The sequence below is a fragment of the Hyaena hyaena genome, unplaced genomic scaffold (genome assembly GCF_003009895.1).
Source record: "Hyaena hyaena isolate Hyena2069 unplaced genomic scaffold, ASM300989v1 scaffold_99, whole genome shotgun sequence".
NCBI lineage: Eukaryota > Metazoa > Chordata > Mammalia > Carnivora > Hyaenidae > Hyaena > Hyaena hyaena.
In genome coordinates, this window is record NW_024080731.1 from 2,258,891 (window position 1) to 2,283,926 (window position 25,036).

At 36.0% G+C, this 25,036-nt stretch overlaps 1 protein-coding gene, 1 non-coding gene and 1 pseudogene across 2 annotated transcripts in view; 2 read left to right on the forward strand and 1 right to left on the reverse strand.

The window, feature by feature from the left end:
- The window catches only part of PAWR (pro-apoptotic WT1 regulator), a 128,277-nt gene that overhangs the window by 18,413 nt on the left and 84,828 nt on the right, over window positions 1-25,036 (reverse strand). The window contains exons 2-3 of the mRNA XM_039235546.1: window positions 24,631-24,762; window positions 11,328-11,362 (exon numbers count right to left, since the gene is read on the reverse strand). Coding sequence (XP_039091477.1) covers window positions 11,328-11,362; window positions 24,631-24,762 — 167 coding nt within the window. The remainder of the gene's footprint in view (window positions 1-11,327; window positions 11,363-24,630; window positions 24,763-25,036) is intronic.
- On the forward strand, window positions 7,627-7,711 carry TRNAE-UUC. The gene has a single exon. It is a non-coding gene; the product is annotated as a tRNA-Glu (tRNA).
- On the forward strand, window positions 19,827-20,444 carry LOC120233969 (annotated as a pseudogene).

Genomic DNA, 25,036 nt, shown 5'->3' on the forward strand with positions numbered 1-25,036 from the left:
GCTAGCAAAGCAGGAAAACCTGAAAGCTATTTTATGGAAGAACTTGAACTAATGGTCTCCAAACTTCATTCATTACATAACCATGTTGGTATGTGTGTTTACTTTTTTTATAATGACTTTTAATATAATCATATTATATAAAATCATATAAAACATATATATTATTATACAAATATATATGTAACATATTACATAATGTTATATACATGTAAACTAATATGACTCACAATACACTAATACTATTCAATTATCTGTACAACAAAAAATAGAATATAAAGGGATAAAAATAACTTAAAATTTATGTTTTAATTGTTTATGATATAAAATTTTTTGTTTTCCCAAAAGCTCACTATAATATTTTTAGTGAAAGTACAGATGAATATGGTTCATTGTTTCTTAGGATCTTATTTTAACATTTTGTGATACAGGGATTCAAAGAGCTGGCTCTAAGCCTGTTTCAGTCTGTGACTCCCTCTCTCTCTGACCCTCCCCTGCTCACGCTGTGTGTCTCTCTCTCTCTCCTAGAAATAAATAAATTTAAAAAAAAGGGGGGGGGGCACCTGGGTGGCTTAGTCGGTCAAGCATCCGACTTTCGCTTAGGTCATGATCTTGCAGTTCGTGGGTTCGAGCCCCGCGTCGGGCTCTGTGCTGACTGCCAGCTCAGAGCCTGGAGCCTGTTTCAGTCTGTCACTCCCTCTCTCTCTGACCCTCCCCTGCTCACGCTGTCTCTCTCTCTCTCTCTCCTAGAAATAAATTAAAAAAAAAAAAAAAAAAGAGCTGGCTCTAAGATCAGTCGGTATATTTGATCTTAAGTGGCTATCATAAAAGAGATAAAATATGAATTTAAATTTTTAAAACCTTTTACTTAAAACTCCAAATAAGCAGATAAGAACAGATCTGATTTTATAGATTTTGCCAGCTGGACAATCATGTGACCATCTTTGCACTTATATACTTGGTTTGATATATATTTTTAAAATTCTACCCCCCAGATTTATTCATTTTGTGAATATTAAACTAGATAATAATTCATATATCCATTAAACATTCAAATTACAGCATTGTGAAGCATTCAGAAAGTAAATGAATCATGCTTCCCTCGGGATATTTCCAGTACCAAATGACCAGCTGACATATAAAGCAAGGGCATAATAAATAAACAGTACACAGTAATAGCTTTGAAGTAGAAATGTCTTAGTGTTCTTTAGATTAAAAAGTAAATATAAAAGTTGTAATATTTTCTTCCTACATATCAACATTATCTTGTGTATCACCCCACCTTGGAGCCTAGTTTAGACTTCATTTAAAGGTCCTAGGAAGCCATTAAAGCAGGTAAAATGAAAAAATCATTTTAATTAAATGCACTGAAGATAAACAAAAAATGGAGGTAGGGAGGCCAGTCTGGAAACTATCATAATAATCTCTGTAAGAGACACTGATGTCCTAGATTAGTGTGCTGGCACTGTAGATATACAAATGAAACGAACTCAACAAGCCTTGAAAAATGACTGGATATATAGATAATGGAGCAAAGCGGGGAGGGGGAGAGGGGAATAAAGAAGAGTCATAAACAATGTCCAGATTTCTGGTTTGAGCGAAAGTGGATTTTGATGCCAACTACTGAAATCCACCAGGTTTCACAAGTTTACTTTTGAACATGCTGAGTTTGAGATACTTCTGAGATATCTGTAAGCAGTTACTCCACACATTGTTGGTTACACAGCATAGAGCCAATGACTTGGGAGTCATGGGTATATGTATAGGCAGTAATGGAAGTCACTGAAGTAAAGGAAATTTCTGGCACAAATACACAGAACAAAAAGAGAATGAAGTCGAAGATACGAGAGCTGAGTAACACCAACACATAATGAACAAGTACAGGAAAGGAAGAACTACAGTAAGACTGGGAAACAGTAGCAAAGTGGTAGAAAGAAAACCAAGAGTGTGAGGTATCAGTGAAGTCACATCATATTATAGAAGAGCATTAGAATCATTTTTAAAAAGCTTTCCACTTAAAAAATTCAGTTATCTGCACCAACCACAACATTATTAATGTAGAAATTACAATTCTGACAACCACAAACCTAAAAACCTAGAAATATGGGTATCCCTTAGTAACTTTGTATCTGCTTGATGCACAAGCTTAAAACAGTATATCAGAAAACTTAAACAATTAACAATTTCTAAAATCCTTCATATTAGGCTTGCCAATACATAAATACTATTATACAAATTTAAAACAAGGAATAATTTTATTAGAAAACAAAAATAAGTGCTTTATCCCTGTTATGTACTAGATCTTCAAGAAATACTGCCAAAATTGTGAATACTGTTACTTGATCTTATTGCCAAATTTAGATCTGTGTATTTAAATAAAATTTTTTCAACCCACTTTGAGGAACATAAATGTTATAGTGCACAGAATACACAGGAAAAAAGACTGTTTCATTAACTCCAAAAAGTCTATAATATTCTACTCAGGAATATTAACACAAATCTCTAATATAATTCCAAGAAGAATCTCTTCTGCCCTTAGCTATAAAGATATTAGCTATAAAAAAATATATTGATTATAATTTTCAGAAAAGGGAAAAGAATAAATTATCGTCAAAGATAAATACTTTCATTTACTGAAAGTTTTTCCCCAATGGGAGTTTTCACATCTTCTGTGCTAAGTCTAGGAGGTGTTATGTTGGGGAATAAAATACTGTTATTATAAAACTATCATGAGAACAAGACTGGCACAGTATTATAAAATTACAGCTAGAGGAATTTTCCACTAAAATAGGTATTTTAAGGCTTGGCAATTATAAGAAATACAAGACTTATGAGTAAAATCCCATTTTTAGAATGGGTATCAAATATTTAGCAGTATTGGATAAATCATGAAATCCCTAAATAACCAACAAGTACATGATTGGCCTCCATATTTTTAACTTGTTTTGCTATCTTATTCTCCCTCATCATTACTCCCACTCCACAAAACAGCCCCTTCCTCTCTGTAGGTTTCTCTTTGTTCTTCCTTTACACACGAGGGCACATGCATACATTCATACACACACAACTAAAGATCAAAATCAGAAACACTCAAGACTCTCTATTCAAACTATTATATATATTAACTGAAGAAAATAAAAAACATAAATCAGTTATCTCCAGTAATCCCACCAACCCAGAGATAATTGCCAATACATTTTATAACATAGTAGTTCTTAACCTTTTACGATCCGCTCCCTTTAAAAATCTGTTGAAAAGATATGTCCTATGAACAGACACTTCTCCAAAGAGGACATCCAGAAGGCCAACAGACACATGAAACGATGCTCAGCGTCCCTCCTCATCAGGGAAATACAAATCAAAACCACACTGAGATACCACCTCACGCTGGTCAAAGTGGCTAAAATGAACAAATGAGGAGACTCTAGATGCTGGCGAGGATGTGGGGAAATGGGCACCCTCCTATACTGCTGGTGGGAATGTAAGCTGGTGCAACACCTCTGGAAAACAGTATGGAGGTTCCTCAAAAAATTAACTATTTAGAACTCCCCTATGACCCAGAAATAGCACTGCTAGGAATTTACCCAAGGGATACAGGAGTGCTGATGCATAGGGGCACATGTACCCCAATGTTCATAGCAGCACTCTCAGTGACAGCCAAAACACGGAAAGAACCTAAGTGTCCAACAACTGTGATTATTATCCAGGCAGGCTACAATACAGATAAATCTTGCAGACATTATGCTAAATGAAAGAAGACAGACCAAAAGGCCACATATAGTATGACTTCGTTTATGTGCATTATCCAGCATAGGCAAATCTATAAAAACACAAAGCAGAGTACTGGTTGCTAAAGCTAAGGGGAAGGGTAAAATGGGGAATGGCCATTTAATAGGTATGGGGTTCCCCTCCCCCCTTTGGGGGGGTGGGGTGGAAAGTAGTTCTGGAACTAGACAGTGGTCATGGCTATATAACACTGGGTAAGTAAGTACTATCAACCACTAAATTGTACATTTTCAAATATCATGAACTATTTGAACTATATCTCAAAGCTCTCTAAAACAGAGAATAATATGGAATAGCAAGTTCAGATTAGTGGTTAATTTCCAAGGAAATATAACATAAAATGCACTTAGAAATGATATTGCACACAATATTACATGATTTTCTTTCATGAATATAAAGATAACTTTAGATCTTGTTGGACCTAAAGATTATAAGAACAAAAGTTATTTTCTCATACTGTAGCTAACTAAAGACAGTTGAGTAGATTCTGTGAAATCTAAAGCCATCGAAGTGGAAATTACTTTGCAAAAAGAACTATGTTAAAAAAAAATATCCAGTTATTGGTACTGTCTAGTTACCTGGGAGCCAAAATAGGCTAAGTCAAACTTCTTACATTCTACTCCTACTAGGTAAATTAATATTACCATGAGGTAAAGCAACATGTTGATAAAATCAACCAATTGATATCTGTCTAATCTCACAGAAGTCATTAAACTTCACTGTGCCTCAGTTTACTCACTTGTAAAATGAGGATAAGAAAACATTTCCCTCATAAGGCTATTGGAAAAATTAACTGAATTAATGTATAAGGAAGGTACTTTTAGGAGTGTATGGTACATAATAAATATAATGTAAATTTTAGTTAATAACACTTACAACATAGATAAAAGTTCGCAAATCCACAAGGAAACAATTCAGTCCACAAAATGTACCAGTGTCTCAATTACTTTTAAATTATCATTTTTTGACATTCATGTTCATCTGCAATATCCATTAACTATAAGAAGAACCACAGTTAGAATACTGTATGCCTTATACTACTTGGTAAAATACAGAATATACTAATACAAAAATAAGATACCTTGAGAAGGAACAGATTTCTTTAGAAACAAGTGCAAGACAACTTGTTTCTCTTCAACTACTGGAAGATACATTTTGTCTTTAGTCTGTAGTTCTCACCTATAAAGAAATTTCGCTGATTGTTTTGGTTTGATCCCTGACCAACAAACCGAAGAAATTTCTAGTGACTCAGTAGTTCTCAAAACACAAGTGCAATCAAACAAGATTTACTGGTTTTAAAACAATGGTTATAAAGAAAGTTCCATTTAGAAAAAAGTTGCGACATCTTAAATCTTTGCATGAAAATTACTCCTGAATAAATTATTCACTCTCTTAACTTATACAGGTTCTAGTCAATTTCCTATGAAAGAGTTTAAGAATCAAGTGACAACTAAAGGTTTGAACTTCTCTGTATATTAGTTCAAAAACAACAGATTTGAGATAATAATAATAATCTGAGATATAGTATCTTTTAAAAATGAGGCCTCTCTCATTCTTTTTCACACTAAGTGAAGTGTAAAAAGGAGAGTTATCTGAAATCAGATGCGAAGCTGTAACACCACATGCGAATGGCTACATTTAATACAAATAAAGAATAAGGGCAGCTGGATGTCTAAATCAAAGGAGCATGGAACTCTTGATCCTGGGGTCATGAGTACGAGTCCCATGTTGGATGTAGAAATTACTTAAATAAAAAACAAAAAACAGGGGCGCCTGGGTGGCTTAGTCGGTTAAGTGTCCGACTTTTGCTTAGGTCATGATCTCGCGGTTCATGGGTTCGAGCCCCACGTCGGGCTCTGTGCTGACTGCTAGCTCAGAGCCTGGAGCCTGTTATCTCCCTCTCTCTCTGACCCTCCCCTGCTCACGCTGTCTCTCTCTCTCCTAGAAATAAAACATTAAATTAAAAAAAAAAACAAAATAGAAATGATGGGTCCCCAAAGCATTTACAGTAAGCAGTTCTGGTATATTTATATTATATATTTCACTGAAAGGGAGCAAAGCAAAGAATGCTGTCATTACCAGCCATTCTCTTTAAAACTTAAATGTTGAAGTAGTATTAACTAAGGAGCAAACCAGAATATAAAACTCTATGTCTATTATGCTCACAGTTATACAAATAAAAAGCCTAAAAGTGCACCTGGATGGCTCAGTCGGTTAAGTGTACGACTTCAGCTCAGGTCATGATCTCACATCTCGTGGCTTTGAGCCCTGCTTTGCATTCTGTGATGTCAGCTTGGAGCCTGGAGCCTGCTTTGGATTCCATGTCTCCCTCTCTCTTTCTATCTCTCCCCTACTTGTGCTTGATCTGGCTCCCTCAAAAACGAAACATTAAAAAAAATATTTTTAAAAGCCTAAAAATTAAAATAGAAGTAAAAAAATAAAAGCATGGTAATAATGACTGACATGGGTGGTAAGGTTATGAGTGGACTTTTCCAATTCAAATCTTCAATAGTGAAGATTGCTTTTAAATAGAAGAAAGGTTTTTAAGTTGCATAAAAATTCTACCCTGACCATTTTTAGTAACTGTAAAAAATTTAAGGGAAAAAAAGTACTGATGAAGCTACATGAATTAAAGTTCTAGAAAGAAGTACAACAATAACATGAAACATTATAGATTTGAAATAGGATTTTGCACTTATGTTTTAGCTAAGATAGTGTCTACTCTAACATTCATATTGTGATGTGTCCATTCTCTCTATAAAAGCAAAATCTTGTAATATTTCCTCTCTTGTAACTTAACTAATATCAGCCCAGAGGGAATGTGGTGTAACAAAGGGTTCACTGAACTAAAGCCTTTTTCCTCACTTTGGAAAGACACCTGCCGTCCCCTACCTGACAGGACTATTGCTGGGTAATGTATGTGAAGGTGCTTTGCATACACCATTAAAAGCTACATAAATGGGGGCGCCTGGGTGGCTTAGTCGGTTAAGCGTCCGACTTTCGCTTAGGTCATGATCTCGCGGTTCGTGGGTTCGAGCCCCGCGTCGGGCTCTGTGCTGACTGCCAGCTCAGAGCCTGGAGCCTGTTTCAGTCTGTGACACCCTCTCTCTCTGACCCTCCCCTGCTCACGCTGTCTCTCTCTCTCTCTCTCTCTCCTAGAAATAAATAAAAACATTAAAAAAAAAAAATAAAAAAAAAATAAAAAAAAAAAGCTACATAAATGTAACCTAAAGTTAAGGTTACTAGAAAGGAGGAGGACTTAGAAGCACTTAGATTTTGCATGATTATTTAATAAAGTAATTAATACTGCATTAAGTATATTTGTGAAAACAAAAGGACCAGTTAATTACTATGTGAGATAAAACTTTGTATTGTCTTAACTTGCTTCCCATGTTTTTAAATCAGAACGAATCTTGATGGCTGAATTACACACTTAAATGAAAATGATAAATTATACATCCTGGTTAATCCTATCCTTTAAAGTCATTTAGAACTGTCTTGCCTTTTTTTAAAGTGTATGACAGTTTTATTTAGACATATTGAGCAAAGTATCTACAAGCACACATCTAATAATCTGTCCTCCCTTTTTAAAAAAATCCTTATTTTAACCAATGCACCATAAACTTGATTTAAGCATATTAACAAAGTCACATATTTGAAAAAAACAAAAACTAAGCATATTAACAAAGTCAAACGTTGGGAAACACAAACTACAAATACATGATGAGACTGACCCATCTTTCCTAAACCTTGAATTTCAGAAATTGCATTATCTCCACCTCCAAACAGTGTCTAAGCAAGTTTCATAAAGGAAATTAGTATATAAGAGATGCTCTACGGGGCGCCTGGGTGGCTTAGTCGGTTAAGCGTCTGACTTTCGCTCAGGTCATGATCTCGCGGTTCGTGGGTTCGAGCCCCACGTCGGGCTCTGTGCTGACTGCCAGCTCAGAGCCTGGAGCTTGTTTCAGAGCCTGTATCTCCCTCTCTCTCTGACCCTCCCCTGCTCACGCTGTCTCTCTCTCCTAGAAATAAATAAAAATATAAAAAAAAAAAAAAAAAGAGAGAGAGAGGGATGCTCTACATAAACAAGTTGATTCAATAAAATACAGGCTAACTAGAGTGAGTGTATAACAGGCTCAATGCTCAAAAAGTACAGTCTTGGTATCTGTAAGAAAAAATTAAGTATTTAATTCATAATTTAAAACAGCACACATATAAACTTGTCTTGTGGGTTCTGGTATCTAATGGTTTAAGTTTATTTATTTATTTATTTTGAGAGAGAGAAAGAGAGCTAACGAGAGAGAGAATATCAAGCAGGCTCTGCACTGTCATCACAGAGCCCAACGTGTGGCTCGAACTCACAAACCCATGAGATCATGACCTATGCCAAAATCAAGAGATGGATGCTTAACCAACAACTGACCCACCCAGGCATCCCTCTAATGATTTTTTTAAGAGTTTGTCTAGCTGTATACAGGAGACCATAAGTTATTTGGTGTACTGAAAATATTTTCTAACATATGAGGCCAAATTTCTAATCTTTTAGCCATTCCTCCTTTTTTAAGGTCCCCATTAGTCGGCAGACACAAATCACCAAGGAATATCAATTCTCTAGTCATTGCTACTGCTTGCTGACAGATTAATGAAAGTAACAAACTACTGATGCACAAATTCCTCTAAATAAGCAACTGATAGTTTCATATATAGATCATAGGTTTTATGTTTTTATTTTATTATTTTTTTCTTTTTAGACAGTATTCAAACTACGAGTCACTGTGAGTCAGTGAATGACTACAAGCTTTTAAGAATGTACATATTATAACAATATTTAACAGGACTAAATGTCTGAAACCTGAAAAGTAACAAAACATGCTCTAGGCCACAAAAATAACAAAAGTACCAGTGCAGGACTAGGTCTCAAGTAAAATAATGGTCTAAAAAGCTTAAAAATAAAAACATAAATGTTGGAAAACCAATTTTCTTCCTGATTTAACACAATGATATATAAATAAAGCTTTTGAGGGTTATTTATAAGAAAATTATTCCCTTGTTGATTCTACTCAAAGAACACTAATCTGAAAAGTGCTAATTATAATTCAAGGTTTATTTTTATTTATTTTTTATTTTTAAAAAACATTTTTTTCATGTTTATTTATTTTTGAGAGAAAGAGAGAGAGACAGAGCCTAAGTTGGGGAGGGGCAGAGAGAGACAGGGAGACACAGAATCCAAAGCTGCTCCAGGCTCCAAGCTATCAGCCCAGAGCTGGACACAGGGCTTGAGCCCACAAACTTTGAGATCGTGACCTGAGCTGAAGTCGGTGGATTAAACGACTGAGTCACCCAGGTGTCCCAAGGTTTATTATTTAATAAACAAATATTTATACATTTGTTAAGTTACTGAAGTTTATCTTTATTCCCCAAACCTAAAACTAATGATAAAAGATTTTTTTGGGGTTTGAGGTGGCCTGGAAATAAGCCAAATCAAAGCTATTTGACTGGTAATAGTTTCTGGCAAAAGAAAAGATTATTTCTAGTTGAAGCTATTCATGTTAAGTAATAATTATTAAACAATGTATAAACATTAGAAGCTTAGAGGCACCTGGGTGGCTCAGTTGGTTAAGTGTCTGACTCTTGATCTCAGCTCAGGTCACGATCTCATGGTTTGTGAGTTTGAGCCCTGTGTCAGGCTCCTTGCTGATACCAAGGGCCTAGAAGCCTACTTGGGATTCTTTCTCCTCTCTCTCTCACTCCCTCACCCCCTGCCTCATACTCACATGCTCACTATCTCTCAAATAAACTTTAAAAATTTTTAATTATTAAATTTATTAATATGTATTAAAATTAAAGCTTCTCTTAATCGCTGTTTTATTTTAGATGGAGTATAATAACCAAAACTTTCAACCAAATACTTTAACACACAAATAGAGGAAATCAAAGGTTTTATATGTATGAATCTAAGTAGATGGTACAAGCATGTCCATTCTGGAGTCAGGTTGTCTGAGTTCATATCTAGACCCTGCTCTCAACCAGCTTTGCACCCCTGTGAAATTATTCTACCTCTTGAATCACACTTCTCTCATCTACAAAATGAAAGTAAATATTGTGCCTACTGTACCTAATTTTTAAGATAATTGTAAGAATTGGAGGTGCCTGGGTGGCTCAGTTGGTTAAGCATCCAACTTCGGCTCAGGTCATGATCTCATAGTTCATGGGTTCAAGCCCCACGTCGGGCTCTGTGCTGATTGCCAGCTTAGAGCCTGCATCTTGTTTCAGATTCTGTATCTCCCTCTCTCTCTGACCCTCCCCTGCTCACGCTGTCTCTGTCTCTCTCAGAAATAAATAAAACATTTAAAAATTTTTTTAAAAAAGGGGCGCCTGGGTGGCTTAGTCGGTTAAGCGTCCGACTTTCACTTAGGTCATGATCTCGCGGTTCGTGGGTTCGAGCCCCGCGTCGGGCCCTGTGCTGACTGCCAGCTCGGAGCCTGGAGCCTGTTTCAGTCTGTGACTCCCTCTCTCTCTGACCCTCCCCTGCTCACGCTGTCTCTCTCTCTCTCCTAGAAATAAATAAAACATTAAAAAAAAAAAATTAAAAAAAATTTTTTTTTAAAAAAGATAATTGTGAGAATTGAATGACAGATCTCCCCAAGTAAAGCACCTTGGACATTATAAACACTTGACAAGGTCTACCATGATTCTAGGATTGTATGCACATGTATGACATCTTCTGTAATCTTTATACAGAAGATTTCCCTTCAACAGGGAAAAAGGAAGCTAATGCCCCCACTATCTCCATTAAACAACTTCTCATACCTAATTCTGATTTTCTTCCTATACAGGTGCATATACACTCAAGCACATTTTCTGGTAAAAGCATTGCTCATTGTGTAGAGGACTTGGTATGGTCTGAATGTTTTAGACCACCACCACCCCCAAATTCGTAAGTTGAAATCCTCATTTATGTGGTAGTATTAGCAGATTGGGTTTTTCAGAGGTGCTTACATCACAAAGGTGGAGACTTCATGATGGAATTAATGCTCTGATAAGAGACCTGAGATAGCTCATGGCTCCTTCTACCACAGTAAGGACAAAGCAAGTAGTTTTTAGTCTGCAACTGAGAAGAGGGTCTTCACCAGAGCCTGACCTTGCTGGCTCTCTGATCTCTTACTTCCAAGCCTCCAGAACGATGAGCAAAGTAATTTCTGTTTAAGCCATCCTTTCTTTGGTATTTTGTTATGGCAGCCCAAGCTAATAAAGATAGTATAAGTATTTTCAATGTTCAAATACATAAGGGAAACTGGTTCTAAGTTTTTATTTTGCTAATGTCATCAGTTCCATACAAATTTATGGTGTGTACAGTTTTGCAAGACAGCAGGGTATGTCAGAATAAATCGTGGTCAGACAGACAGGACTACACTCCTGCCTACAAATATAATTTCTTAACAGCACACTATTAAGGTTCTTATTCAACAAGGTGTTTGAAACAGGTCTAGTTAGTTAAGCCATGTCTAACTATATGTTGCAGGTCAAAACTTAAGGATTCTTACCTTTTATATCTGCCCGAAACTGTTCTAGATGGCTCCTGTAAGTAAAAATAATGACATCAGTTTGGGTGTGTGTGTATAAGAACACAATTCCAGATTACATAAAATAGTTAATCGTGTCTAATTTTGAAAGAAAAGAATTTGGAACAAAGATCAATATTTTTAAAAATTTACAATACTAGTCAAACTAAACAAGACTACCTCTGATTTTTCAGACAAAACCAATCACTTTTTAAAAAGTGTTCTTTTAATTTAGAAGATTTTTAAAACTCAGAAAATGGAAAAAGGATGCATCATTCATCAGCCAATCAACTTTTATTTTTTTAGAAGCTAATGATCATTAGAAACACAATTAGAATCATATATATCTCCCTTCTACTTTTTTTTTGCCCTCAATTAAAAACAATTCACCACACACATTAAATGATTAATGTTTATTTTCAAAGACAGCTAAAAATTTTAAAAAAAGTATAATCAGCATAAAGGCTGATTGTAAGCTATCCAAAAGAAAGGTTGCTGAAAGTGAACATTAACCATTGGGGTGGGGAAATTATTACCTTGCAGCTAACTGGGCATTTTTCTGTTCAATCTTTTAATAACTCAGGCTCTTCAAATATTTTTTGCAATTTCATTTTAAAAAAACAAGTCCAAATGAGTCTTTTTAAAAACTGATAATTCTTTTCTTCTAGTTATCATTAAAAATCTCCAAAAAAGACTCTACAGTTTAAAGAATAAATGATGTTAAAATCAGAGAATAAGCTCCCTTTATAAGATAATCAGATTCCAGACAAAAACAGCAAGTATTGATTGCATGGTGCATTAAAGGACATATCAATGTAGAGAAACAATACAGCAAACCATATGGTTAAGAGTAAGATTTAGATCCAAGTTCCAACCAGACAGGTTTTAGTAACTATGAGATTATGACTAAGTTGGGTTTTTTTTAATGTTTATTCATTTTTGAGAGAGACAGTGACAGAGCATGAGCAGGGGAGGGGCAGAGAGACAGGGAGACACAGAATCTGAAGCAGGCTCCAGGCTCTGAGCTGTCAGCACAGAGCCCGATACGGGGCTCAGAGTTGAAGTTTGAGGCTTAACTGACTGAGCCACCCAGGCACCCCTATGGCTAAGTTTTTTAACTTCTATCAGTCTCTGTTTCCTCATCTCTAAACTAAGAATAACAATGTTATTTTATTGGATTACTATGGGGATTAAAGAACATAAATGAATAAAAAACTTGCACAACTCCTTTACAAAAGGCTTACAATTTATATTCCACAACTAAGATTTTTTTAAACTTCGATATGAAAAAATCTTTACCAATTTTTCTATGTGGAATTTTAGTAAATAGGTCTCTATTATTCCAAGTCAGTATATTCCCATTAGAAAATCTTAAACTGCTTATTTAAATATATCTCAATTTTTCATGTATGGTATATGTCTTATTTTCTGGAAGACAGGGATTCCCACCTTTGAGTATTTTTCCTCCAAAACCCAGCTCAAATAGTATGCAATAAATATATATGGACAATGTATGGAAATAACTCCGATAATAATCTGCCACTACAGAAAAGTACCACTTTGGAATTTACCAATTGCAGAAAATAACCAGGTGACAGACAGGTTACTAGAAGTGTCCATATGCATGGGTCTGACCCCTTAACAGGATTACCTCTGGGGAAGCCATGCTTTGACAGTTGGTTTAAAGATATTTTAACTCTCCTTTGGGCATCAGTTGTTTTTACAAGAAAGGACTGTAAAGAAGCCTAGCAAGTAAACTTTTTCAAAAGAGTCTTTTATCTGCTTGTCATTAAAGTAGCAGACCGTAAAGATGGGGCAGATGAATATTTGCACCTTATACATCAAACATGTAAAACAAATCTCCTCTGAATAAAAACATCTCTAATAAATAACAACAAAGAATATACTTCATAAGATCTAGTTTTAACTATTTTTGAAACCAAAATAACTAGATTAAAATGTTTAATCACTGGTTATTTAGATAGAGCAGAAAGAAATACTAAGCTTTGTGTATCCATTTAAAGTACATTTTATGGAATGCAGATGATAATGATTTCGTATAAAACTTTTTACCCCTAAATTTTCATAAACAGTATTCAACATTTTTTATTAATCTTTTTTTTTTTTTTAAGTTTATTTATTTTGAGAGAGAGAAAGCATGAGCAGGGGAGGGGCAGAGAGAAAGGGAGAGAGAATCCCAAGCAGACGTGGCTTGTGCCAAGAGCCGGATGCAGGGCTCAAATTCATGAACCACAAGATCATGACCTGAGCTAAAATCAAGTCAGACACTTAGCCAACTATGCCACTCGGGCACCTCACTCAGCTAACATTTTATAAAGGTTTTCATTTATAAATTTCTCTCATCTTACTCTACATGAACTAAAACTAACAACGTTAAATGATGTCTGTATAAGTATGCATTAGGAAAAAAATGCTTAAATAATGCCATAGGTTCCAAAACAATGCATCTCTCTCATTTTGATTTTAATTGAAATATTTTGAAACATGACATCAGCTTGATTGTTTAGACTACCTTTTACCGAAATGGAGTAAGCAAAATTGAGAATAGCCTTTATTGGATTTACTGATTTGTGGGTTACTGATATATTGATTGAAATGATAGGAACAAGGCTGCAATAAATATTTCTGGAGCTTAACATAGTCGTTTTCCTTAATATAGTAAAGCTCTAATAACAGATTTTAAGCAGAATTTTAACAAATGTAGAAATGAAGACTGTTTTCAGCAACAGTATAGTGGCATTATACTAACTTTATACTTTGACCCAATTATAAATGACTTAAAGTCAGGGTCAGACAAGTTTCCAGTTAAGTATACTAACAGAAATGGTATAATATCTGTTTCCTATATTTCTTGCTGCTTTTTTTTTTTAAACAACTGGTCACTTAAAACCTATCTCAATTAAGTTTCACACAGTATTTTCTATGCAGCTAGTTCGGTGCAATTGGTAAAATCAGAACTCTGATCAAATTGTTCCATGTTTATGTCCAAGATCTGTAAACAATTAGAATTCAAGTTTATTTTTATATATGTATTTTTTTCAACAGTTAAGATTCTGAAGCAGACAGAACACACTTAAGCTTATTATTATTACTACTTTTGTTGTCAGAGACAGAGAGAATAAGAGTGAGACACAGAGGGAGAGAGAGAATCTTAGGCAGGCTCCATGGCCAGCGCAGAGCCCAACACAGGCCTCCATCCCACGACCCTGGGATTATGACCTGAGCCAAAGTCAAGAGTCGGATGCTCAATCAACTGAGCCACTCATGCACCCCAAGTTTATTCCTTATTTGTAGATTTAAATAGGGTCTTTTATTAGATTACACATTTTGTAGCTAAATGTTATTTCACAGTAATTCTAGTAATCAAATTACATTCCTCACAATGGAATGTTTCCCAGACTGGACAGACTATATTAGTATGAGAACTCATACAGAAGAAGAAATTGGGAGGAGTGGTAGCCTGCTTCTTCTGTGTATTCAAGATGGACAATTATAGATGCAGTTTAAAGCAATCTCTAAAACTCCTGCCAAATAGATAAAATTGGGCATATCTTGAATGAAAAATATTAGAATAAACAAAATCAAGAGCAAAAGTTCTCCTTTATAATTTAAAAATTACAATAATTTTTTTAAATGTTTATTTTTGAGAGACACAGAGAGAGCGTGCAAGCCAGGGAAGGGCAGAAAGGGAAGGGGAGACAGAGGATCCAAAGAGGGCTCTGCAATGACAGCAGAGAACCCAATTCGGGGCTCAAACTCAAACCATGAGATCATGACTTGAGCCAAAGTCAGATGTTCAACCAACTGAGCCACCCAGGCATGCCTAAAATTATAATAATTTTAAGAAGGAAAATGCTTGATGTTTTTTACACATTAAAACTCTACACAAATAGGGGCGCCTGGGTGGCTTAGTCGGTTAAGCGTCCGACTTTCACTTAGGTCATGATCTCGCGGTTCGTGGGTTCGAGCCCCGCATCAGGCTCTGTGCTGACTGCCAGCTCAGAGCCTGGAGCCTGTTTCAGAGTCTGTGACTCCCTCTCTCTCTGACCCTCCCCTGCTCACGCTGTCTCTCTCTCTCCTAGAAATAAAATAAAAACATTAAAAAAAAAAAAAAAACTCTACACAAATATAGGGGTGCCTGGATGGCTCAGTAGGTTAAGCATCTGACTTCGGTTCAGGTCATGATCTCACTGCTCGTGAGTTCAAGCCCCGTGTCAGGCTCTGTGCTGATAGCTCAGAACCTGGAGCCTGTTTCAGATTCTGTGTCTCCTTCTCTCTCTGCCCCTCCCCAACTCACACTCTATCTCTCTCTCAAAAATGAATAAATGTCAAAAAAAATTTTTTAATAAAATTTTAAAAACTACACAAATATAATCTTCACCTCAGATTTGCTAACTAGAAGCCTCTATATTTCTGTGGCAACAAAGAACAACACAATAATTACTATACCTATTAATAAAGCTGACAATTCTACTCTGAACATGGGGAGGGGAGTGGAGGAGAAATATCACTATCCCTGAAACCACTTGTAAAAAACTACAAGTGCTAAGACTGACATTGGTCTTAAAAGTTTCAAAGACTATGTAATTAGACCTTCCAATACCCTCAAAGCCTGTTACACAACTGATTTAAAATAATACTTTGTCTGAAATAATCTTCCTTGTAATGGGATGGTTTCTATTACTACAGGGAAGGAGAAAGACCTATATAGAGCTTAGAAAATGTTGGCAAGGCACCAACTGTTTGTGTAAGTTTAAATAAGGCATTCTTGCTTCAGTTAAGCTTAAATGGTCAATAAGGAAATCCCATGAATTGTCTTTACAGGTGCACTGTAAGATCAGAACTTGTAAAGTATAAACAAATACAAAAGCATATGTGAAATAAGATCAGAGATATACAAGCCCAACTAAATACAGCAAAATAATACTGAAGTTATTCAAATAAGCCAATTAATGACAAAGCCATCGCTCTCAATAAAATTACGGCATAACATGCTAACTGGCCCTCAGGACTAACTTAAAGTACCTATACTGGTACACATAATGTAGCAGGATACAATGCTGAGGATGAAGGCAGAATAAAATATCTGTAATGTATAACTGATAAAATAGATAAGAAAAAATAACAAACTTTATCAAATTAACAAAGAGTTAAAAAGGAAAAACTCATCATTTCCCTTCCTTTTCTGAATGATTCAGTCCTAAAGCCACTAGATAGAGCAGAGTTAGATAGGGAGGAAACAGTGCCCCAAACCAGGGAATCAGAAGACTGGCGCCCAACCTGAAGAAGAGCGGTCTCCAAGGAGAAGAAATCAAGCATGAGGTCTCAGAGTCTGAACATGAACAAAGAAAGACCCTAGGAAGAGGACCCTATCACAGGATGACAGAAGCTAATAAGCAGGGTAAGCAAGCAATCCTGGGGAGTGGAGGAGCGGGTGTGATCCAGTGTAGGGAGTCACAACTCAAGCAAGGTAAAGAGGACATCCGGTATGCCCAAGCCTAAAGAGTGTCAGCAGAGTGTTCATGCACAAGGAAAGCCAACATGGGACATCAGAGTCCACTTGTGGTGAGGAAGGCATAAATATAGGGAAGGGGTGGCAATGAGAGATAGGTTACATACAAGGGACTGAACAAATAAGAAAACATTAAGGATAATGGGAAGCAAGTTTCTCAAGGTCACAAAAGGGAGTTACAAATAGAATAACTCTATGAGATTAGAACTGAAAGTTAACAGTATAAATTAGTTTCAGTATCTACCCAGATAGATGTAGGTAGGGAGGGAGACAGACAGCAGACAGATAGATATGTATACCTATGTATATATAGATATACATATATTTTGTAGGTCTATAGTCAGAGAGGGACCAGGAATGGTGACATTTCAGTAACATAAACATACCTACACTGCAGATCTTGGCTTTAAAATATTTCCCAGTAAAAGGAATCAGAGCTTCTTGGCTTCTTAAAGAAATTGCTGCTTCTAAGATTGGTGTAGGAAAGTTAAAGATGAGCCTGTAACATCATATTATGTCAAGGAAGTATTCCAAGAATGGAGAATGGCAAAGGATACAAAAAAGTTCAAATGAGCTTCCAGTGGCAAAATATGGGATAATCTGAACGTCAAAATAAATGATGATGGTGTGGTACGCAGAATAATGTGCCTCAAAAATGTCTATGTCTTAAACACTATAATCTTTAAACATATTAGGTTATATGGCAAAAGGATATTAAGGTTGCTAATCAACAATCCTACACAGGAAGATTATCCTAGATTATCTGATAGGCCTAACGTAATCACAGGGTCTTTAAAAGTGGAAAACAGTCCCCTTTCAGGTGAGCTCGAGCCCTGCTTCAGGTCAACACATGCCCTGCTTCAGGTGAGCCCTGCTTCTCTCTCTCTTTCTCTACCTTTCTCTCACTCTGCCCCTCCTGGGATTCTCTTTTTCTCTGCCCCTTGCTCACTTATGCCCTCTTTCTCTCAAAAAGAAAAGGGAGGAGGAGACAGTGGCAGAAGAAAATCAGAGGAAGATATGACTAAGAATGGTCAGAAAGAAGACATCCAGATGGCTAACAGACACATGAAAAAATGCTCAGCATCATTTATAATCAGGGAAATACAAATCAAAACCACAATGAGATACTACCTAACACCCATCAGAATGGCTAACATTAACAACCCAGGAAACAACAGACGTTGGTGAGGATGCAGAGAAAGAGGATCTCTTTTGCACCGTTGATGGGAATGCAAACTGGTGCAGCCACTCTGGAAAACAGTATGGAGGTTCCTCAAAAAATTAAAAATAGAACTACCCTTTGGCCCAGCAACTGCACTACTAGGTTGGTACAGGTGTGTTGTTTTCAAAGGGGCACATGCACTCCAACGTTTACAGAAGCACTACTGACAATAGCCAACGTATGCAAAGACCCCAAATGTCATCAATGGATGAATGATAAGGAAGATGTGGTGTGGTGTATATATACAATGGAGTATTACTCGCCAATCACAAAGAATGAAACCTTGCCATTTGCAACTCTGTGGATTGAACTGTAGGGTATTATGCTAAGCGAGATTAGTCAGAGGAAGACAAATATCATATGACTTCACTCATATGAGGAATTCCAGATACAAAAGAGATGAACATAAGGGAAGGGAAGCAAAAATAATATAAAAACAGGGAAGGGAAGGGGACAAACCATAAGAGACTCTTAAATACAGGGCACCTGGGATGAGTACTGGGATGTTCTATATAGGGGATGAATCACTGGACTCTACTCCTGAATCAATATTTGCTAACTAAGTTGGATGTAAATTTAAAAAAAAAATAAGCAAAAATAAAATAAACTACACTTCTATTTTTGCAACCCAGAAAACCACTGTAACACTTTGCAGATTTTTTAAACATACACATATATGTGTAATATATATGTAAACATATACATAGTATATATTCACTTTTTTAAAAAATAGGATTATATTATTATATTTAAAAAAAGAAGAAAAAAGGTCAGAATGACAGGATATAGGAAGTACTCAACCCACCGTTGCTGACCTTGATGGAAGAAGGAGGGACATTGGAAAAGGCAAGGAAGTGGGATTCCTCAGAACCTCCAAAAGAAATGCAGCCCTGATTTTAGCCTTTGTCTTTGATTTTAGTCCTTGATTTTAACCAATAAGGGTTTGTAATTTACAAAACTGTGAGATGATAAATTTGTGCTATTTTTAAGATAAGTCTGTATTAATTTGTTACGACAGCACTAGAAAACTAATACAGACAGTAACAGGGTATAACCCATCAGATAAAATAGGTAACAGTGAGTCAATACAGATATAAATATAGAAAGGTGATAAATAGAGACAGAAAGTTTAATGGGAATTAAGGTATCCACATGGTTCAAAGTAGCCACAAAAAAAAAAAATTAGTAAGAAAGGGAAAGTGAAGCCTGAAAGTCATGTGACCAGAGTGATCAGCAGTAGCAATGGGACAAATTACAATTATGTGCCATCTGATAGGGTAACACAATAAGAATATAGCATCAATTCTGTGATATTCCTGACAAAGATCTGTAACTTGAATCTAATTATTAGTTATTAGGTAACCCAAACTGAAGGGTGTATCATAAAATAACTGACTTATAATCTTTTAAAGTGTTAAGATTAAGAAAGACACACTATGGAACTGTTTCAGAGTGAAGAAAACTAAAGAGAAAACAGCAACTAAATGCAACACATGATTCTGAATTAGATCCTTCTGCTACACTTGAGAACATCACTGGAACAACTGGCCAAACCCAAATAAGTTCTAAACATTAGATGGCAAGAATGTGTCATTTTTAATTTCCTATTTTTATTTTTATTCTGTGTTGTGGTTATGTAGGAGTCTCTGTAAAAAGTACACAGTAACGGTGAGAAAGGCTCTTTCCTTTCTGTCTGGTGGTGCCATCAGCTCAAAGGTAAGCCAAGATGGGTGCTTACAAGTGCATCCAGATGCTATGGAGGAAGAAGCAGTCCGATGTAATACGCTCTCTTCTCCGGGTGCACTTCTGATAGTAACATCAGCCCTCTGGCCCCTGCCCAACGTGGCCCAAAAAAGGACACAGACAAGGCTACAAGGCCAAGCAAGGTTATATATTGGATTTGTGTGCAACAAACACCGAGTGGCTAAGGGTGTAGCCTATAGCAAGCCTGTTCATCGTGGCACTAACCAGCTAAAAGCTTTCCCCGAAGTCTTCAGTCTCTTGAAGAGGACTGAGCTGGATACCACTGTGGTGGTCTGAGAGTCCTGAATTCTTACTAAGTTGGCAAAAATTCCACATACAAATTCTGTCTAGTTATCCTCACTCATCAATTCCATAAAGCTATCAGAAGAAATCCTGACACCCAATGAATCACCAAACCAGTCTATAAGCACAGGGAAATGCAAGGGCTGACATCTGCGGGCCGTGAGAACATGGCCTTGGAAATGGTAACAAGTTCCACCACGCTACTGGTAGTTCTCGCTACACAGTAGGGAGAAGACGAATACTTTCAAGCTCTACCATTACTGCTAATATAAGTAATGTTTGTAAAATTCTTACCTAATACACAATTTAGGACAGTCACCTCTGCTTAAAAGTGTTCTTTGTTAAAATTCATTGTCGGCAGAATGTTACATGAATGCACTGTCAAATTATGAAAGTTAAAGCACAATGATGTTTGAAGACTTCAAGTGGTGGTGCATCTTGTATCTAATAAGATAAGCGCTTCTGTCTTTGCTTTATCTTATTAGGAAATTTATATGTCAGTGTTTATTTGGTATAACAGGTGTAAAATAAGTTGTGTAAATGTGGAATGCAGAAGTTAGCCATATAGATTTGCTCGTGCACTTAACGACACCAAGAGCTTCACTGAGGTGATATAATACTCTGGTGGTTTCCTCTCAAGTGGCTCCTTTTAAGGGTTTGTTAAGAATAAGCTTTTTAAAATTAGACTTTGCTTGGAAATATGAAGAATATCCTAATCTTTTTATCATGGTCATATGCAGAATAACAAAGTTAACCAGGGCTCACAATTTTAAGTCTGATCTGATGTTCCATTTATGTAGTGGCTGTTTTCTGAAAGAATAGTTTAAAAGAATGCCACCATTTTAGGAGAAATGAATAAAAATGTTGCAAGAGGGTTTTCTTACAAATGAAAATAAATCCTGCTTTACCTAAACAAAATTGCCTTGGTCTCCACAGTACTGAAGTTCACATAAAAGGCAGAGGCTCCTGTTCTATCCCACAACTCTACAGCATCCACAGAATATTGAATTTCATACAAAGCACTCAGTAATGGTATTTATATTGGTGTATATTAAAACTGAAGGAAATACTACATGGCAATGAGAAACAATGAAATCTGGCCATGTGTAGCAACATGGATGGATCTTGAGGGTGTTATGCTGAGCGAAATAAGTCAGGCAGAGAAGGACAAATACCATATGTTTGCACGTATAGGAGGATTAGGAGGAACTTGACGGAGGAACAAGGGGGAGAAGAAGGGCGGAAATGGTGGGGGAAAGGGAGAGAGGCAAACCATGAGAGACTCCTGAATGCTGACAAAAACTGAGGACTGATGGATGTGGGGGGGAGGGAGGGATGGAGTGGAGGAGGACACTTGTGGGGATGAGCACTGAGTGTTATGTGGAAACTAATTTGACAATAAACTATTTGTAAAAAAAAAACAAAAAAAAAACTGATGGAAACTGAACATTAGGTAAATGAGAAGAATTTACCTTAAGATTCGTAAGCTAGTAACCAATGCTAGGATTGGGAAAGTGTTAGCTATCAGATAACCTTTTAAGTGTGAGGATAAAGAATTAAAGTTGGCTTTGATCAGCCTTAAGAAAAGAGGGAAGAGAAGAGAAGAGAAGAGAAGAGAAGAGAAGAGAAGAGAAGAGAAGAGAAGAGAAGAGAAGAGAAGGGAAGGGAAGAGAAGAGAAGAGAAGAAAGGAAGGAGAGAGAAAAGAAAAGAAAAAAGAAAAGAAAAGAAAAGAAAAGAAAAGAAAAGAAAAGAAAAGAAAAATAGTAAAGTATTGAGGGTAATAGGGCATGAAATTAGCAACTTATCCTCAAACAATTTAGGGGCAAAAAGGCTTTTTGTTTTCTTTTCTTTTTTTTTTTTGAGAGAGAGAGACAGCACTTGAGCAGGAAAGAAGGGCAGGGGTGGGGAGAGAAAGAGAGGGAGGGAGGGAGGGAGGAAGGGAGGGAGGGAGAGGGAGAGACAGAGACAGAGAGAGAGAGAGAATCCTAAGCAGGTTCCATGCCAATGGCAGGGCTTGATACCATGACCCTGGGATCATGACCTGAGCTGAAACCAAGAGTTGAACACTCAACAAGTTGAGCCACCCAGGCCACCCTTAAAACTTTTAATTAAGCTTGAAACTATTTTAAAAGGACAATCAATCAATAAATACAGAAGAAACATAAAACTCATAAATGCCCTCCCACAAAATGCCATTGATTATATATAAACTGATAAACCTTTTTTCAGAAATAATTTAATCTTATGTACGAGAAATTTTTTTAAAGCTTAAAATCTTTTATGTTTTTTGGCCCAGTAAGTTTATCTCTGGAAATCTGGCCAAATAATTCAAACTACAAAGGTTTAATCTATACAGATTTAACTTCAGTATTATTTACAACCCTAAAAAAATATAACCATTGAGGATTTCCATTAATGAGAAATTTAACTACTGTGTACATTAAAATAGAAAATTTTAGGGGCACCTAGGTATCTCAGTAATTAAGTATCTGACTTCAGCTCAGGTCATGATCTCACGGTTTGTGAGTAGTTCGAGTCCCACATCAGGTGAGCTGGAGACCCGTTTCAGGCGAGCCCATTTTGGGTGAGTATGAGTCCGGCTTCTCAGTGAGCTTGAACCCTGCTTCTGGGTAAACAGGAATCCCGCTTTGGGTAAAACATAAGCCCTGCTTTCAGTGATCCCTACTTCTCTCTTTCTCTCTCTCTGCCCCTCGCTCACTTGTGCCCCCTTCTCTCTCTCAGAAAAAAGAAAGAAAAGAAAACTTTATGCCACTGAAAATAATATACAAAGAGCTCTGAATAATATGAAAAAATGGCCATGCTGCAAAGAACATTTTGGAAACAGCATCACAATTACAAATGCATACTCCTTTTGACCCAGAAATTCCAGTGCTAGGATTGTATCCTACTGATTTACATACACATATGCAAAGCAATATGTATTGTTAAGTTTTTCACCACCATATTGCTTGTAATAGTAAAAGATTATAAAAAATGTAAATAACCATCAATAGAAATTAGAAAAATTATGGTACATCTATAAAATAGAACATTTTGCAGTTGCAAAAAGTAATAGAAACGTTCCTTATGTACTATCGTGGAAGTCTCTCCACAATATTAAGTAAAAAGAGCAAGACAGTGGTATGTATACAGGGGTATGTATATAGACATATAGATATACAGATAAACATAAATTTATTTACAGAGAAACTGAGAGAAACACTGCTTATCAGCTCATACCATATTACAACAGGGTAGGTACCTATAGTACAACCTGGATTCAAAGGCGCAGATAAAACTACATTACTTCATTATTCTTCCTGTCAGTATCTCTGCCTCAAAGGGCAGAGAACAAGTTTTGCAACTGTGTTTCTGTGTTTCCAAACTACTTCAAAATATTTTGCCTCTCTCTGATCAAAAAAAAAAAAAAAAAGCCTTTTAATCATAACCTTGCCAATTAATAGAGAAGTTTATATTTCATTTTTTTCATCAGTAAAATAGGGAGATGTCTGTACTGCTCAGAAACTCCTTTTAAAATGATATCATAATAAAATACATTTAAAAAGTCAAAACTGGAGGCGCCTGACTGGCTCAATCAGAAGAGCATGAAACTCTTGATCTCAGGGTCAGAAGTTTGAGTCCCACATTAGGTACAGAGACTACTGAAATCAACTTAAAAAAATTTTTAACTAAAAAGTCCAAATTAAACTCTGAAAAGATGACAAAGTGGCTTAAGATCTCAAAATGTCAGCAAATTAATATAATATTAGATTATATCAAGATCAACCCCAAATTACAATTTAAACAATTCTACAAAGTAATCTGATTTATACTGACTGAAGCATTCCAACAACATCAACTCCCAACTGTTTGCCACAAAGACCCAAACAGCTAATTTGAAACCGAGTTTAATTATATTTGTAGAATTACACAGAAGTATAGATGTTTCTGGCAATTCACAATACTACATATGGTAGTTTGTTACAATGTTTAAATATCTGACTTTGTATGAACTAGATACACCTCTTTATTTGCTATGTAATTCTAATGCAGCTATCAGCCTCTGGCAGAACTGTCTACTCAAACTTACTAATTTTAACTTTATCAAGAACAAAATGGTAATTATTTTTCCTGTTATTTTTATAATAGGTACTGTTTAAACCTGCTTTATCAGACAGCAAATATTCACTGATCAGGAACAAAGAACCATACAGTGCTTATAAGTCAAAAGTATTTGGATATAAGGAAACTCAATGGCTAAATCCATTGAAAGTACTTAAATGGAGCTGATGCAACCAAAAGGAGAAGGGAAAATTTATTAAAAGCTACTTAAAATTATTGTTAAAATAGCAACTGACATCCTGGTATTTTTAAATATTCCTTTGTAAAATTAAAAAAATAAATAAGAAATTTTTAGGGACACCTGACTGAGTCAGTCATTTTTAAGATAATTTTTAAAAATTAAATTTAAATAAATACTCACTTGTAGCAGATAGGAACTGCCTGGATCTAATAAGCTGGCAGCTTCATTCTGCATCGTGTTCTGCTGTGTAATTGCATCTTCTCGTTTCCGTTCTTTCTGCCCTGCTTCATCGTCTTCATATTCATCTAAGCACTGAAACAAAGAATAGTTTTCATTTTATTTCCACATAATATTAACAGAAGCTTTTGACAGTACGTGAAGTTACATGTGACAGTGTTAAAGAAGTATCTGTGCATTCAGAAAATAATTTACACAGCAATATGTACATTGTGTGCATATATGTACATATACATGTATATATGTATACATATGCAGGTGCATATGTATATATGCAGATAATGATAAAGGTCATTTTCCCACTTACTAGTACCTATGAACATATACAGGAAGAGTATTTTCACCTGGA